This window comes from Stenella coeruleoalba, assembly GCF_951394435.1.
Source record: "Stenella coeruleoalba genome assembly, chromosome: 21".
NCBI classification, from domain to species: Eukaryota; Metazoa; Chordata; class Mammalia; order Artiodactyla; family Delphinidae; genus Stenella; species Stenella coeruleoalba.
In genome coordinates, this window is record NC_137167.1 from 30,336,440 (window position 1) to 30,355,160 (window position 18,721).

General features: G+C 38.3%; 1 protein-coding gene across 2 annotated transcripts in view; it reads right to left on the bottom strand.

Moving 5' to 3' along the window:
• GPM6A (glycoprotein M6A) overlaps positions 1 to 18,721 on the bottom strand; it is a 249,101-nt gene that overhangs the window by 14,159 nt on the left and 216,221 nt on the right. For both annotated transcript variants that reach the window (XM_079908933.1, XM_079908934.1), the window contains exon 3: positions 12,992 to 13,148. In XM_079908933.1, coding sequence (XP_079765059.1) covers positions 12,992 to 13,148 — 157 coding nt within the window. The remainder of the gene's footprint in view (positions 1 to 12,991; positions 13,149 to 18,721) is intronic.

Sequence of the window (18,721 nt, forward strand, 5' to 3'; positions counted from 1 at the left end):
AATTCGTTTTTCGTCTGAACTCCTATGAACTTAGGCTTGATGTCTAAGAAAATCAGACTTTGTTGAGCTACAGGCTTTCTGGGCAACTTTAGCAGATGTGCACCAATCAGGGTAAAAATAACATCTTAGAATTTAGCAGCCCTGATGGAAAAGAGCCAGCTGACCCTGACTCCCAAGTCTCTGAGTCTATGAACTATGTAAACACTGAAAAAATAAGCCACATACCAAATGGAATGTTATGATATAATGAACAAATTCAGGCATGAGGCAGACCCAACCTTTAGTGAACAAAATGGATCTATGCAAACATATACCAAACGTATACTGTTGGGTTCCACTCAGGTTACTGTCTATAAGGTCCCTTTCTCATTAATGTTTCGAGACACAGGATATAAAAGGACTTAGCTAAATCTTAACTCAGAGCCCCCTCATTTCACAATAATATGTTTTCAATGACATTTCCTCATTGTGAATGGATTTAAAGAGTATCGACTCAATCATGTCCCCACTTGAACAGCAAAAGGAAAGAGTGTAAAAAAAAAAAAAAAAGGAAACAGCTTTAGATTTCATCAAAGGCAGAAACAGCTCCAGGCTTAGAGATACTGTCCTCAAGCAGTCTCACTGGATGGACATGCACTGAGGGTGCACAGCCTCTGATAGTGCTTTCCACCTGTGGCCACACGTTAGGATCATCTGGCAAATCTGAGAAAGAGATGCTCAGGCCTTGCTCTTGCCAACTATATCTGTATGTACAATAGTGGGTGTCCAGTGTGAGGAACTACTGCTCTACTGGAATCAGTAAAGCCCTCGTGAGGCCATTTGATGTGAAAACATCTTTGCTATTTATCTTTAGGCTCTTCAGGGTACCACACCTGAAGGAGAAAAAAAAAAAAAAAGTACAATTGGGATGATTTGCCAATGTCAACAAAACAGCCAAATGCACGGATGAGTGAGGGACTGGACGTGAACCAAATTTCAAAATCAAGACTTCCCAAATTCAGCACGATGGAAATTTTCAGCCAGAAAATTCTTTCTTATGGGGAATGTCCTATGCGTTGCAGCATGTTTAACGGCATCCCTGGCCTCTACCCAATAGATGCCAGTGGTGTAACCAAAGTTTCTCAATGTCCCCTGGGGGTGGGGTAGGGAACTAGCCCCTGGTTGAGAACCACAGTTCTAATATGAGAAAATACCAAGTCAGAAAAAAAAGCAAATGGACACCTGAATATACTATCACTAAGAATGCAAAATGGGACAGCATTAACAATACTGAACTCAGTAGGCTCTGAAAAGTATACAGTGTGAAGTGAGCTGCAGAAAAAATTTTTACGTTATTATGTAAATTACTTGAAAATATGCAAGCATCATCATTGTCAACATCATGGCCCAAAACTATCTTAGCGCAAGTAGTGATCAGAAGCTTTCTTTAAAAAATTATTTGCTTAGTTATAGCCACTTTATCCACAATTGCCAAGACTTGGAAGCAACTAAGATGTCCTTCAGTAGGTGAATGGAGAAATAAACTGTGCTACATCCAGACAATAGAATATTATTCAGCACTAAAAGAAATGGGCTAGTAAGCCATGGAAAGACATGGAGGAAACGTAAATGCATATGACGAAGTGCAAGAAACCAGTCTGAAAAGACTACATAATGTATGAGTCCCACTATATGACATTCTGACAAAGGCAAAACTATGGAGCCAGTAGAAGGATCACCGGTTGCCAGGGGTTGCAGGAGAGGGAAGGATGAATAGGTGGAACACAGAGGATTGTTAGGGCAGTAAAACTCTTCTGTATGACGCTATAAGGATGGATACATGTCATACACTTGTCTAAACCCACAGAAGTTACAACATCAAGAGTGAACTCTAGGGCTTCCCTGGTGGCGCAGCGGTTGAGTCCGCCTGCCGATGCAGGGGACGCGGGTTCGTGCCCCGGTCCGGGAAAATCCCACATGCCGCGGAGCGGCTGGGCGCGTGAGCCATGGCCGCTGAGCCTGCGCTCCCGGAGCCTGTGCTCCGCAACGGGAGGGGCCACAGCAGTGAGAGGCCCGCGTACCGCAAAAAAAAAAAAAAGAGTGAACTCTAAGGTAAACTATGGACTTTGGGTGATTATCATGCATCAGAGTAGGATCATTAATTGTAGCAAATATACCATCTGGTGCAGAATTTTGATAGTGAGGGAGGCTGTACATATGTTGGGGTGGGGGGGGATATAGGAAATTTCTGTACTTTCTGCTCAATTTTGCTGTAAACCTAAAATTGCTCTAAAAAATAAAATCTATTTTAAAATATATTAATTGTAATGCTTTCTTCTTTTTACCTTGCATTGGTCTCATTCATTCAACAAATCAAATTAAAATACTTCAGAACACAGGATCCATCACGAGTTTCCACCTGCCTTATTTAACACTTGGATTACCGCAGTATCCTGAAAAGTTCTGAAAAGTTCATTCTAATTAGCACCCTGAAGGTTACTCATAGAACTTCTTTCTATCTTCCGAACCCCAGATGAAAGTCACTTACTCATTAATAATGAAAATATCTCATGTGTCAACAACATGTACTGTATGAGGCCTTAGGTATTATACTGGTCAACAACATCTATCACAGACTTTGACTGCTCCCTGTGCAAACACTGGAAGTCACCCACGTCCATCAACGTGCTCAGCATGTATGTGCTTACGTAGAGCTTACGTTTTCAAGTGAAAACAGAATTCAAACAAAATCAAATTATATTAAAGGTAAAAGCATCAGTGGCACCTTTTCCAGCAAATATTACTACAGAGGAAACTTCCTCTTAGTGAATACTATTTTAGTAGCAATTACATTGTAAATATCTGAGAAATGTATTTTTGACCAAGAATCCCAATATAATAATACTAGGCTTAGTCACTCCTCAGTGAACTTTTGAGTTTTATATCCTTAATATACCATTTCCCCATAAGGTAATTTAAAAACATAAACTATTGTAGTTAATCTCAAAATGAGAAAAAGATAAAGAAATTGAGTCTCAAAAATATGGGGAAACATCATATGTTTTGTAAAATGTTACTGATGTAAAGGCAAAGTCAGAAAAATATATAACCCTTGCTTTTTTTTAAAGAAAATATAAAAATAAAGATCTTTTGTGTGGAGATTATTCCCAGTACAGTGGGCGTGAAGTTCCTGACTGAAAAAGAGAAGTATCTATTAATCAATGTTTTAAAAGGCCATTTGTAATCCAGAGTTATTATTTCATCCCCAATCTAGTGGTCTATTTATAACTCTTACACGTATGGAAATATTTGAACCAATTTAAATATTTGAACCCATTTTAAAAATTAGATTTCTATTTGCAGTGTCACCCGAACATATAAAATCAAGGTTACTCACAGTACAAGCAGCTACTGTGAGTGAATGTATTCAGGATGTTACACTGGGATTCATAAAATCTATGAATTTGAGGACATTTTCTATCTATCCTTAAGATGAATTTCTAGCTTTATTATAAAATTTGCTTCAACAGTCTATACCTGCAAATGACTTCATTTAAACTAGAATATCTTTATAAGCAGAAATGGAAAATTCATTAGTTATGGAGATATTCCCTTAGAAATTTTCAGTGGGTATCAAAGTCTAAGATTTAATTTTATATTAATTAAATAAGAAACTGAGGGTTTTGAGGATTCTGCAGAAATGAAAATAGAGGTCCATAGAGTATTATCCTGCTATGTACAGTTTATTTACGATAAATTGTATTTTAGCATTTTTTTTTTTTTCGGTACGCGGGCCTCTCACTGTGTGGCCTCTCCCGTTGAGGAGCACAGGCTCCGGACCCACAGGCTCAGCGGTCATGGCTCACGGGCCCAGCCGCTCCGCGGCACGCGGGATCCTCCCAGACCGGGGCACGAACCCATGTCCCCTGCATTGGCAGGCAGACTCTCAATCACTGCGCCACCAGGGAAGCCCAGCATGATTATTTTGAATAGATCTATTTTGTTTAGGAAAACATGGATCAGAGAATGTGTTAATGTCTTTAGTTTTCTTTTTCAATTAATAGTACTTTAGATGTATATGAAATAATGTGATGAGAAAGATACTTCATCTCTGAGTCTTCCTCTCCAAAGTCCAAAGCCCCAGTCTAATCATGAGAAAAATATCAGACAATTTTCAACTGAGGTACATTCTACAAAATGCCTAACTACTCCTCCTCAAAACTTTCAAGATCATCAAAAAACAAGGAAAGTTTAGAAAAAGTCACAGATCAGAGTAGCCTAAGGAGAAATGGCTAAACTGTAGTATGGTATCTGTATCCCCTGAGTGGGATACTAGACGAGAAAAAGAACATTTGATTTGGTAAAAACTAAGGAAGTCTGAATAAAGTATGGACTTTGGTTAATAATAGTGTTTCTATATTGGTTCATTAAATGTGACAAATGTACTATGCTAATGTAAGGTGTTAATAGGGAAAATTGAGTTTTATATACATGGAAACTCTCTGTACCATCTTCATCTTTCTGTAAATCTGAAACTATTGTAAAACTATAAGTTTATTTTTGAAAAAATACTTTAGGATTTTAAAAATATAAGGAGTCATAAATGCTATGAAATTATATCCTAGGATGATCTGATGGACAATCTGATACATAGAGAAGTCTAAAAATGCCACTTGAATATACAAATTTAAAAAAGAAAGGCTCAGCACAAGACTGTATTTCATGACTTGAGTGATCAAAAGAACAAAAAAAAAAAAAACAGAAAACAAAACCTTGGCTCAATATTTCGAGAAGTTATTTTTATTTGACTAGAATTCCAATGATGACTTATGGTGACTGGAGAGGAATCAGGATGATTCAAACTTTTTCTTCCATTTTTCATTTCCAGCAGTTTTAAGTCTCTTGCATGAAAAATTCTAAAACCAGAAGATTTACTTTTTTACAAGAGATGTTCCCATTTTGTCAATGTCATCTTCTAAGGCTAACTGAAATTTTTTGTCAAGTTTTACGCCCTAAATCTGAAAAGAATGACAGCCACGTTTTCTTTTTTGGCTATAATTTAGGTACCAGCAGAGTTAACGTCTGCATGGTCACACGGAGATTGGTGTACTGTCCTGTATTTACAGACCAGTTCTGAAATTGTAAGTGCAGGCAGGAGATCCACCTCAGATACCTGTGGCAAACAAGCTCCTCGTGCCATCTTCCACATGAACTGCTTTTTGAAACATTATTTCTAAATAGTACCACTACGCCTGAAGCAGTTTATGGTCCCCCTAACCTCCCCCTTTTTTCTCTACTGAGAAAGTGTTAAAGTGCATTGTTGTAACCTGAAACAAATCATGTTGCCTTCTTCAGGTTAGAGCTGGAATATCCTAGAGAGAAACGAAGCCTTATTCTAGGAACTTGGCAGTCTTGGATGAAAACTGTTACTATCTTTTTAATTTACTTTGGAAGATACTGGATTTTAGAGACAGACTAGAATGCAGAGTTCCTTGATGACACTTTAGTTAGGAAGTTACCTTAGAACTCTTTATCGGCAGAGTCATCAAAATAGAAAAGTACCTTTGATGACTGAGTTATTTCATATCCCACAGAGCATCCCTGTCTTGTAAAAAGAGATAATTCATGATTGTGGATAAATGTTAAAATGAGGACATCTCTGCAACGAAGGAACTTTCCAACCATCAATGAATGATCTCACCAAAGGGCAAAACAAAAGTGACTGGTGAATTACTAACAACTCTCACAACCAGATAATTCTCCTATAAAACATAAAATGACAAGGCAAATCCTGACCGTGAGTTTAGTGACATGGGCTCTGGGCCAGATGCTCAAATCCAAATCTGGCTCCACTGCCCACTATGTACTCATCTCTTGCTAGCAGATTCCTCATCTGCGAAATGAAGGTAACTAATATTGGTATCTACTTCACATAGTTTGGAGGATCAAATGCCCTAGTGTTTCATAAAGTCCCATGCATAGCAACTGGCATATGTAAGCACCTAACAACCATTTCCTATTATTAATACTGGATTTATTATTAAAACTTAACTTTAAGCTATGAAAATGAGCCAGGAGTCATTACATAGTGAATAGATGTAAACGGAGTTCTATAGAGTATGTCTTACGGACACTAGTCTAATATGCTGTAGTCAAAATCTATAAACATCTGAGGCTAACAGGAAGGATTAAAATAAATACAGTTGGCCTTCCTTTTTGACGTCCTTGGATTTAACCACGACAAATGGAAAATATTCTTTAAAAACATCCCAAGGCTTCCCTGGTGGCGCAGTGGTTGAGAGTCCGCCTGCCGATGCAGGGGACGCGGGTTCATGCCCCGGTCCAGGAAGATCCCACATGCCGCGGAGCGGCTGGGCCCGTGAGCCATGGCCGCTGAGCCTGCGCGTCCGGAGCCTGTGCTCGGCAACGGGAGAGGCCACAACAGTGAGAAGCCCGCGTACCGCAAAAAAAAAAAAAAAAAAAAAAAAATCCCAGAAAGTTCCGAAAAGCAAAACTTGAATTTGCCACACACCAGCAACTATTTCACAGCATTTACATTGTATCTACAATCCATTACAGAGTGTACTTTGTATTAGGTATTATAAGTAATCTAGAGACGATTGAAAGTATACGGGAAGATGCGTGTAGGTTATATACAAATACTACACCTTTTTATACAAGGGACTTGAGCATCTGTGGATTTTGGTATCCATGGGGGTCCCGGGACCCATCCCCTTGGATACTGAAGGGCTATAAATAGAATACGTTTCTTCATCTGTAAAACGGGGGTAACAAAGGTAACTGCTTATTTTTGTTGCTTTAAACATTGTGTGTGGCATACTGTTGCTGTTATAAGCCACATTGTTATGAGTTGAACTGTGTTCCTCCAAAATTCATATGATGAATTCCTCACCCCCGTACCTCAGAATGCAACCTTATCGGGAGATAGGGCTTTTACAGAGGTAAGCAAATTTAAAAGGAGAGCCCTAATCCAATGTCACTGGTGTCCTTGAGAGAGGGAAATTTGAGCACAGACATGCAGACAGGGAGAACACCAGGTGCAGATGAGGGCGATGACTGAGGTGATGCTTCTGTCAGCTGGGATCTCCAAAGATTACCAGCAACCCACCAGAGGCTAGAGGAGCAGACCTTCCGCAGAGCCCTCAGAAGGAACCAACCTTGCTGACGCCTTGATCTTGGACTTCACGCCTCCAGAAACGTGAGACAATAAATTCTGTTGCTTAGCCATTCAGTTTGTTGTACGTTGTTAGGGCAGCTCTAGCAAATGAATACATATACTTTCAAAATTTTTACTGCTTTATGTAACACTTAGAGCAGGTGGATTTATGCAAAGTAAATGTATTAATTTCCACAGAGAGGAGCACATTCAAGAACTCTTTTACTTCAAAAGTGTTGGGCTTAAAAACCTGAAGTGTCAGAACAAGCACAGATAAATTCTGAGATCCATATTGCTATCATAATACTAATGGGAAATTGTCAGAAATAAGAAAAGAGTGATGGATGTAACAACTGTCCCATGATTTCAAAATGTGAGCCACTGAATGCCTCTCGTTACAACCAAATGAATATATATATTTTTGGTTTAAAAAGTTAATGGGGAAGAAATTCAAAGAAAATAAATATTTCCATATTCTTTAAACTGAAGTTCACGTTTAATGTATTTAGTGACATGTTTGACGTGTATGCAACTTACGGCCATTTGCCATTTAATTTAAATATAATCTGTTACTTAAAATATTTTAGTAACTTTTGACATGATCTTAATAAGCTAGCTAATGGTTCTTACCCCCCAAAGGTTAATACTGTGCTGTTGTGTTTTATGTGCCTCACATTAAGGATTTCGAATGACAGCATTAAAAATTTGAAATGAACTTGAAGTGGTCTTGATACTGCATGAGAAGAAATGCATAATGCAGATCGTTATGCTTTCAAGAGTATTCATTAGGAAAAGAGAATATTGATCAGCGTCTTGGATTCAGTGATCTAAAGCTGCCTTAAAATGAACTGCATTTGTGCACTGTGCACAACTGCATTTTTTGAGTAGAATCATTTACTGGTAACCATTTTACATTTTATACAGCACAGAAAAACGGATATAAAAATAAGCTTCTTTCAGTACTAATTCTGGAAGCTTACCGTACAATAATATGGTTGTTCCAAAAAAATTGATTCCACCTGTTAATATTCCTCAGAATTCCAAATAGAAATTCATTAATATATTCAGCTTCAAAAAGATATTTTTTTAAACATCTTTATTGGAGTATAATTGCTTTACAATGGTGTGTTGGTTTCTGCTGTATAACAAAGTGAATCAGCTATATGTATACATATATCCCCATATCCCCTCCCTCTTGCGTCTCCCTCCCACCCTCCAAATCCCACCCCTCTAGATGGTCACAAAGCACCGAACTGATCTCCCCTTGCGATGCAGCTGCTTCCCACTAGCTATCTATTTTACATTTGGTAGTGTATATATGTCCATGCCACTCTCTCACTTCGTCTAAGCTTACCTTTCCCCCTTCCCGTGTCCTCAAGTCCATCCTCTACGCCTGCATCTTTATTCCTGTGCTGCCCCTAGGTTCTTCTGACCATTTTTTTTTTTTGATTCCATATATATATGTGTTAGCATACGGTATTTGTTTTTCTCTTTCTGACTTACTTTCACTCTGTATGACAGTCTCTAGGTCCATCCACCTCACTACAAATAACCCAATTTCGTTTCTTTTTATGGCTGAGTAATATTCCATTGTATGTATGTGCCACATCTTCTTTATCCATTCATCTGTTGATGGACACCTAGGTTGCTTCCATGTCCTGGCTATTGTAAATAGAGCTGCAATGAACATTGTGGTACATGACTCTTTTTGAATTATGGTTTTCTCTAGGGTACATGCCCAGTAGTGGGATTGCTGGGTTGTATGGTAGTTCTATTTTTAGTTTTTTAAGGAACCTCCATACTGTTCTCCATAGTGGCTGTATCAATTTACATTCCCACCAACAGTGCAAGAGTGTTCCCTTTTCTCCACACCCTCTCCAGCATTTATTGTTTCTAGATTTTTTGATGATGGCCATTCTGACCGGTGTGAGGTGATACCTCATTGTAGTTTTTTTTTTTTTTTTTTTTTTTGCGGTATGCGGGCCTCTCACTGTTGCGGCCTCTCCCGTTGCGGAGCACAGGCTCCGGACACACAGGCTCAGCAGCCATGGCTCATGGGCCCAGCCACTCCGCAGCACGTGGGATCCTCCCGGACCGGGGCACGAACCCGTGTCCTCTGCATCGGCAGGCGGACTCTCAACCACTGCACCACCAGGAAGCCCCTCACTGTAGTTTTGATTTGCATTTCTCTAATGATTAATGATGTTGAGCATCCTTTCATGTGTTTGTTGGCAATCTGTATGTCTTCTTTGGAGAAATGTCTCTTTAGGTCTTCTGCCCATTTTTGGATTGGGCTGTTTGTTTTTTTGATATTGAGCTGAATGAGCTGCTTGTATATTTTGGAGATTAATCCTTTGTCAATTGCTTCACTTGCAAATATTCTCTCCCATTCTGAGGGTTGTCTTTTCATCTTGTTTATGGTTTCCTTTGCTGTGCAAAAGCTTTGAAGTTTCATTAGGTCCCATTTGTTTATTTTTGTTTTTATTTCCATTTCTCTAGGAGGTGGGTCAAAAAGGATCTTGCTGTGAATATGTCATAGAGTGTGCTGCCTATATTTTCGTCTAAGAGTTTTATAGTATCTGGCCTTACATTTAGGTCTTTAATCCATTTTGAATTTATTTTTGTGTACGGTGTTAGGGAGTGTTCTAACTTCATTCTCTTACATGTAGCGGTCCAGTTTTCCCAGCACCACTTATTGAAGGTCTGTCTTTTCTCCATCGTATATTCTTGCCTCCTTTATCAAAGATAAGGTGACCATATGTGCATGGGTTTATCTCTGAGCTTTCTAAAAAAGGACATTTTTAAAGCTAAGGAACTCATAGAACAAAAAGTAGACTGTAAGATACAATTTACCTACAAATTGGAAAAAGAAAAAAGGCAGCAGAATGGAAATAGGGAAGCAAGGAAGACTAAGTAGCAGGAGAGAATGACCGATAAAACATTTTTTTTTAACATTTTTATTGGAGTATAATTGCTTTACAATAGTGTGTTACTTTCTGCTTTATAACAAAGTGAATCCGCTATACGTAAACATATATCCTCATATGTCCTCCCTCTTGCATCTCCCTCCTACCCTCCCTATCCCACCCCCCTAGGTGGTCACAAAGCACCGAGCTGATCTCCCTGTGCTATGCGGCTGCTTCCCACTAGCTATCCATTTTACATTTGGTAGTGTATATATGTCCATGCCACTCTCTCACTTCGTCCCAGCTTACCCTTCCCCCTCCCCACGTCCTCAAGTCCATTCTCTACGTCTGTGTCTTTATTCCTGTCCTGCCCCTAGGTTCTTCAGAACCATTTTTTGTTTTTTTTAGATTCCATATATATGTGTTAGCATAGGGTATTTGTCTTTCTCTTTCTGACTTACTTCACTCCGTATAACAGTCTCTAGGTCCATCCACCCCACCTCAAATAACTCAATTTCATTTCTTTTTATGGCTGAGTAACATTCCATTGTATATACCTGCCACATCTTCTTTATCCATTCATCTGTCGATGGACACTTAGGTTGCTTCCATGTCCTGGCTATTGTAAATAGAGCTGCAATGAACATTGTGGTACATGAATCTTTTTGAATTATGGTTTTCTCAGGGTATATGCCCAGTAGTGGGATTGCTGGGTCATATGGTAGTTCTATTTTTAGTTTTTTAAGGAATCTCCATGGTGTTCTCCATAGTGGCTTTTATCAATTTACATTCCCACCAACAGTGCAAGAGGGTTCCTTTTTCTCTGCACCCTCTCCAGCATTTATTGTTTCTGATTTTTTGATGATTGCCATTCTGACTGGTGTGAGGTGATACCTCACTGCAGTTTTGATTTGCATTTCTCTAATGATTAATGATGTTGAGCATTCTTTCCTGTGTTTGTTGGCCATCTCCGAAAAAACATTATTATTATTTTTTCCTCTGGTTCCATGGAGCCCTAAATCCTGCATGAGACGGTTGCAGGGCTGTGCACTGTGCAGGGCACTTCCAGGCAGTGCAGCCAGTCCCCTTTTTGCAGGGGCTGGTCCCCTTCATGGAGGCCATGTTGGGACAGCCTGCGCCGGACTCAAAGGCCTCGCCCGTGCGCTGCATTGCTGCTTTTGTAAGACACACAAGAGTGCAGCTCTGCTTCTCCCTCAATTGTGCTCATTCCTGGGTGCGGAGGGGTGCTAAAGGCGTGGGTGGGGTGTTTTAGGGGGCTGACTCCCTGCTGCCTCGCCTCTGGAGGGACCCACGCAGCTGCTGCCACCCTTCTGGGCTGTTGGGTGGGACTGGTGACACAACTGTAACTATTATAGAAAAAAATGTGGCTCATTTTTGCTTTAAAAATTCTTATTTGAGACGGCTGTGAAGTGTCAATGGCAAGCGGATAATTAGTAACAGCACATAGCTAGGTGTTTTCTTCCATGACTTTTTGCTTCTGCATACAATCTTTTGCAGAAATTTCACAATCTCAATGAAACGACCTAATCTACTGCACTCTTCCTGGCGAAAGGTCACTCCCAATGGTAAAAGAGACCCCTTTTCTCTATGATTTCACTCGTGTTTTAGAATTATGGACTCTTGGAGCTAGAATGAGCTTTAGAGATGATCTAATGCCTTTGTGATGTAAGAGAGTAAACTGGGATCCGGAGAAGTTAAGTGACTTGCTAAGACATACGAGTGGTGTTATAATGATACTGTCCTAACTATAAGAAAAAGCCCATCATTAACTGAATTCACCATAGTCTACTGGCAGAGTATAAGTGAATCTAAAATCAAACGTGCCTTCTTAATAGAGAAATCCCTTAGGTATCACTGAAAATTAGCCCACTGAATATTCATATTTTACTTATTAAATTAATTCAAGATCTTTAAACTTCCTTTGGGTCTGTAATTTGATATTACTGATCCTAAACAATTAGATTATACAACAAACATTGTTCCCAAGAAATTACTGCAGCAACAACTACAAATACCCACAACACAGGCTATTTTATAAGATTATTATCATTATTGACACTGAGAGAATATTAGAACTTGTTACAAGCTGGTGGAAAAAATGGTTGGTGGTTAACAGGTATTTTTGAACTTTTCTGTAAGACTGAAATAAATTGCACCATTCCTTATTAGAGACATCTTACTTAATAGGAAATATATGCTGTAATTAAGTAGATATTCTCATATAACATTGGGAAATAATAAAAATACATTGGTCAAGGATGGAAGCTCCAAAGTTCATTTTATGAAAATTATTCTGCATAAAAACGTGAATGTATTTTTAACATATTACTCTTAATTTTCATCAGTCTTGTGCTGTAATAGATATACATGCATTTTCTGCGTTGCATTAGCTCTAGACCATAAGTTTGAGTTACCGTTAAATATCATATCAATAACGATTTAAAATCTAAATTAGTATAATAGAGTAATTCTTACCTTATGTCAATATTAAACAGAAATTGCATAATATAGTTCCCACCCAAGTTTACAGTAAAATACATGTAACATGTATTTAAGGAAGAGAGACCTGCACTGTTATAAGTTGCAGATGGATTTTTCTGTTATCTTAAATATTGTATGGGAAGCCCAGAGCCATTCGGGAAACATAGATCATAAATCAATCAACAGTTTGCTGCCTCTAGAAGCAAGATGAGTTGTGTTGCACATGATTTGAGAATCTGAACCTGAATTTTCACATGGAATCGTTATTTTGAAAATACTATTAAGATTTAAAATAGCCACCAGAGCAGGGAATGTTACTGTGTTAAAAAAAAAAAACAACCCTCCAGTTATTGGCAGATGAACACAAACACCTGTGGGCTCCTGAGATAAGCCCACATTAACTCCTGAGGAAAGACAGGTAACGTACCCACGCACTCACGCATCTGCCACACGTGGTGATTTTGAAATCCCCATAGAGATCCTTGATGGCCCCAGTCGTGAAGAAACCTTCCACCATCAGCAGAATGCCGTACACAAAGAATGCAGCTGCAATGCCATAGATCACGTACTTGAAGATGTCAATCCTGGGAAGAAAAGATGAAGGGGTTTAGTTTAATAACTCTTCATGGCGGATCTGCAGCAACTGATGTCCACCTGCTCAGGGTTCCTTTGGAAGGAAACCTATGGAGTTTTTATGTTCATAATGGAGGCTGGATTTTAAAACACTTTTGCTTTATATGTCTAACGTGTGTACACTTTGTTCTGCCACTTCTAGTATCTGTTGACAAGGGTTTTTCATGCCTGTAAGTTTCTTCCTCTTCCCCTGCACCATCCCCCATTCCCTGAATAAGAAATGCTCAAAGGGTACATGAACGAAACTGTAAAACACCCCTGAAAGACACATTGATTTTTTTTTGTAGTGACATGTTTTTACTTCTTTCTTATGTTCGTTTGTGTATCTTCGACAGGTATTTTCGTTGTGGTTTTTACCATGGGGCTTACATGAAACATAGTTAACCATCTATTTTAAACTGATAAATTCAATCATATACGCGTACTTGAAACTTTGGCTTCTCTCCTACACACACTTTGTTATTGATATCACGAATCACATCATGTTATATTATGAACCCATTAACATATTTTATAGATTTTTCTTATACTTTTGTCTTTTAACTTCTATGCGAGAACTCAAAGCGATTTATGCGTCACTATTACAGTATTAACCGTATTCTGTATTTGTATATATATTTACCTTTACCAGTGAGCGTTATACTTTCACAGACTTTTGTGTTGCTATTTAAAATCCTTTCATTTCAACTTGAAGGACTCCCTTTGGCATTTCTTGTAAGGCAAGTCTAGTGGTGATAAATTCCCTCTGCTTAGTTTTATCTGGAAAATTCTTCATTTCACCTTCATATCTGAAGGATAGTTTTGGCAGATATAGTATTTATTCTTGGTTGAAATTTCTTTCTTTCAGCAATTTGACTATATCATCCTACTCCCTTTGACCCGCAAGGCTTCTGCCAAAAAATCCGTTGAGAGTTTTATGGAGTTTCTCTCGTAGGGGACAAGTTCTCTTGCTGCTTTCAAAATTCTTTCATATTTGACAATTTGATTATCATATGCCTTGGTGTGGATTTGTTTCAATTTATATCAGTTAGAGTCTACAGAGGTTCTTAAATCTAGACATTCATTTCCTTACCCAGATTTGGGAAGTTTTCTGTTGTTATTACTTTAAATAAGTTTTTTGCCCTTTCTCTCTTCTTCTGTGAGACTCCCATAATGTATACATTGGTCCACCTGACGGTGTCCCAAAGTCCATTTGGCTTGCTTCACTCGTTTCCATTCTTTTTTCGTGTGGTTCCTCTGAATGGGTAATTTCAAATGACCTGGCTTTGAACTTGCTGATTTTTTCTTCTGCTTTATCAACCTGATTTTGAACCCCTTTAGTGAATTTTTCAGTTCATTTATTCAATCTCCCAATTTTTAAAAATATTTTCTATCTTTCTGTTGATATTCTCATTTTGTTCATGCATTGTTTTCTTGAGCTCATAGAGCATCGTTATGACAATTTTTAAAATTCTCTGTCGGGTAATTCATACAGCTCTATTTCCTTACAACTGGGTTCTGGAGATTAATTTTGTTCCTTTGTTCTGGTCGTGTTTCCCTGTTTCTTCATGTGTCTTATAACTTAGTGTCGGGGTCCATGCATTTGAAAAAGCAGCTACCTCCGCCAGTCTTTAAGGAACTGGCTTTGTACAGAAGAAGACCCTCCCTAATCAACCTGCCTAGACATCATGCGGGAGGGAATGTGACTTCTGAAGGCCTTTGAGTGCAATTTTCTCAACTGGAGAGGCTCACTGGTATCTTTTTCAGGATCTCATAATCTTGCTTCTTTTGTGCCTGCGACACTACAAGTTCTGGTTCTACAGTAGCAAGCTGCCCTGATCTCTCTTGTTCTCAGTGGCCAACCAGCATGCAAAGTACGCCAGGCCCCCATCAGTGCCCTGAGTTAGACACCTGCTCTGTCAGCGCTCTGAGTGAGGCCAAACAGAAACCTGTTCCTTGGGCAGCCCTCAGGAAAGCCAGAACGTTGGATGAAAGCTCCAATCTTCTCTTTCCCCACAAAGGAGAAGTCACGATCCAGGGCATTCTCACCTGGCCCTGGTTTGGGGTTAGGGACTGAGGCAGGTAAAGTGAAATTGGCCATCTTACCCAATTCAACATGACTGTTCTCGCTTTGTGTTTGTCTGGGGGTACTGCAACTTCTTAATAAAGGAATGAAAGTATTTCGGTCTGTATATCACTGATAAGTCGGTGTTTCTCTGTGGGAACATGCATTGGGACTTCCTATCACCACCTTGATGCCATTACTCCTTCCAAATTCATGTTTAATTCAATTAAAGTTCATGTGTACATCATCCGGTTATTTACACTAAAGTATAACTGCAAATTATTGATGGCAATTACATAGCAATCACAAACCCTTTGCTTTTATCTTTCTGAAATTGAGCTCAAACACCGTGTAAGAATACCTGGTAGTAAGTACTGGCGTAAAGCGGTGTAGCTGTTGATTCATTTCCTATGGTCTCTCTAAGAGATTACCACAAACTTGGTGGCTTGACGCACGTTTCTTTCCTTACAGTTCTGGAGGTCAGAAGTCTGAGATCACTTTCACTGGGCTGAAATCGAGGGGCTGGCAGAGCCTCACTTCTTCCAGAGACTCTAGGGCACAGCGTCCTTAAACTTTTCAGCTTCTAGAGCTGCAGCTGCATCCTTGCCTAGTGAAGCCAGTAAATAGCGCCTTGTTTCTGCAGTTACAATGCCTTCTTCTCTGGACAAATATTTCTCTACTGCCTTCTTATGAGGATTACTTGTGCTTAGATTTAGGGCCCAGCTGGATAATCCAGGAGGATCACCGCACTTCAAGATCCTCAATCACAACTTCAAAATCTCTTGCATATAAAGTAAATCTCAGATTCCAGGGACTAGGTTCTGGATATCTTTGGGGGTCATTATTTCAGCCTGCCACAAGCTATACTTTCTTGAAGCTGAATGTTAATTTCTTGACATTCAAAAACTCTTACATAAAGTTTTTCTTCCAACAATCTGAGGATGGACATTTTCTAATGTTACATTCCAAAATGGATTTCAAAATTAAATCATCAAAATATTTAAATTATAATATAATTTAAATTGTCATGATCTTATTGGCTTGAATCCCTCTGTTTTATCACAAAAAGTACTCTTTCTTGTCAACATGCAATATATGAATTTAACAAAGAATTTCAAATATGATATTGGGAAAATTAAACTCTTATTCTCTGTAAAGATGAGTTTCCTGTCAATGATACGTCAACAGAATGCAGTAATAAAAACCCTCTGGTAATGAAGTCACTGATTATGTGTCCACTGTAGGATCAAATAGCAGAGAATCAGAAGAAGCCTTACCTTCACTGTACTACTTTTGCTTTGCAAAGTAAGAATCCATATTATCTTACTTCTAAAGGAAAAAATGAAAGCACTTAACCTCCTTTCTAAATGCAAACTTTCAAATTTGACGATGTTTCTGTAAACCACTGTTTTACTGATTTTAAAAGCAATCTATATTCATTGCAGAGAAAAATGAAAAAAAAACCGGAAAAACAGACTCTTCACGGTTTCTTCTCCCAATTTTTTTATATGAATTACAATTAACTACATGATGCTATTACACCGTTCTATCAGGATATTTTTTTTGTACAGTCTATTATTTGAAGGTTTGACATGTTTTACCACTTCTCTACTTTTGCTCAGTGGTAGGAACAATAACACCGCTCCCAAAGATGTCTGCCTGTAACCTCCGGAACCTATGAATATGCTATCTTGTTGAATGGGACGTGGCAAATGTGATTGAATTAATGATTTTGATATTCAGAGATTATCCTGTGTTATATAATCACAGGGTCCTAATAATTAGTGAAAGAGAGGTGTAGGAAAGTCAGGGTCAGATTCAGAGAGAAGTCTGAAGATGCTCCACTGCTGGTTTTGAAGAAGAAAGGGGCCCACGAGCCAAGGAGTGCAGGTGGCTCCTGGAAGCTGCAACAAGTAAAACTACGGATTCTCCCCTAGAGCCTCCAGATGGAGTGCAGTCCTGCCAACACCTTGATCTGACCCCATTTCAATAAGCCCAGTAAGACCCATTTCAGACCTCTGACCTCCAGAACTGTAAAAAATTAATAAATGTGTTTTTCTCATGCACTAAGTCTGTTGTAATTTGTTACAGCAGTAATAGGAAGCTACGCATCATTATTACAAACATCACTTAGGATAAATCTTTGGGCGGTGTAGGTTGCTTCCCTGGCATAAATTCCTAGAAATTTTTAAGGCGTGTATTGTGAAAATGGTGTCCAGAAAGTTTGTGCCAAAACAAAGATGCACTGATAATGAGGAAGAGGGCTTATCGTCTGTTTCCCAATACTGAGTGTTACCATTCAATTCTTCTAATAAATAGTTAAAAAGCAATGGTATTATCATTTTAATTAATTTTCTTGGTTTAGCAGTGTGGATGAACATATGTTTACAAGCTATTAATCATCTGTATTCTCTAAGAAATATGTCTTTATATTTTGCCAATTTTTTTACTAGAATATTTATCTTTTTGTTGAATTTATTGTTTATTAAAATTAGGAAATCTTGTTATATAAGTGGTAAATATATTGCTCAGTTTTTGCACACCTTTTAATTTTTTATAATACTTTAATGAGTAAAATTTAATTTACATTATGTCAAATCTATATATTTTTTCTCTTGTGATTTCTTATATTGCTTATATACTTCTTGCCCCATAGTAAGTAAAATCTTAAATCTGTATTTTCTTCTAGCTTTCACAAATTAGTTTACTCTTAAATTTTAACTTTAAATCCACCTGAAAAAATTTTGGTAAAAACTGGAGTAGGAACATACTTTTATATGTACTTATAAGTGCATATAAGTACTTTACAAGTACTTATATGTATGTCTGTGCCAATGTCATGTAGTATTAATCACTGTAGCTCCTCAACTGTCTCTACTTCATTAACCTGATGCATCCTAGAAATCAGCTCAAGTACTAACTACCACTACCTGATTCATATCTGCTGAGTCTAATGTGGATGGTACTTTGCTGACATATCTTTCCTATGTCAGTACGAGAGGAAAAATAATTTGTCTTGTTTTACTTTTTATCCCTAAAGATTAGCACAGTGATTGATTGGCACATAGTATAACCCTGTATTTTTTGCTGAGTAAATGATTTCATTAAAAAACAAACCAGACAGAAGATTGACCTGAAAAAAATCTGAATATTTGAAAACAAGAACACCGTAGAAATGTTCTGTATTCTGAGACAAAAACTCTTTCCCTACAAATTGAAATCCCTTCACCCAAATCTCTCTCTTTGAACCACAAAGAACAAAGCAAATTTCCTTTTCCTTGATAGCCCTTCAAATATTCATAGAATGAAATCATCATGTTCTTATTTGTAAATATTTTTTCTAGAGTTGCCGTATTCCTAGGTTTTAGAAAAGAGAACAGAAATCAGGTCTTTGAATTCTAATCCAGTCTGACACTACAGGTGCTCACCAACTCTAGTCAAAGAGTAAGTCAGTAAGAGTGTTATGGTAAGTAGGGTGTG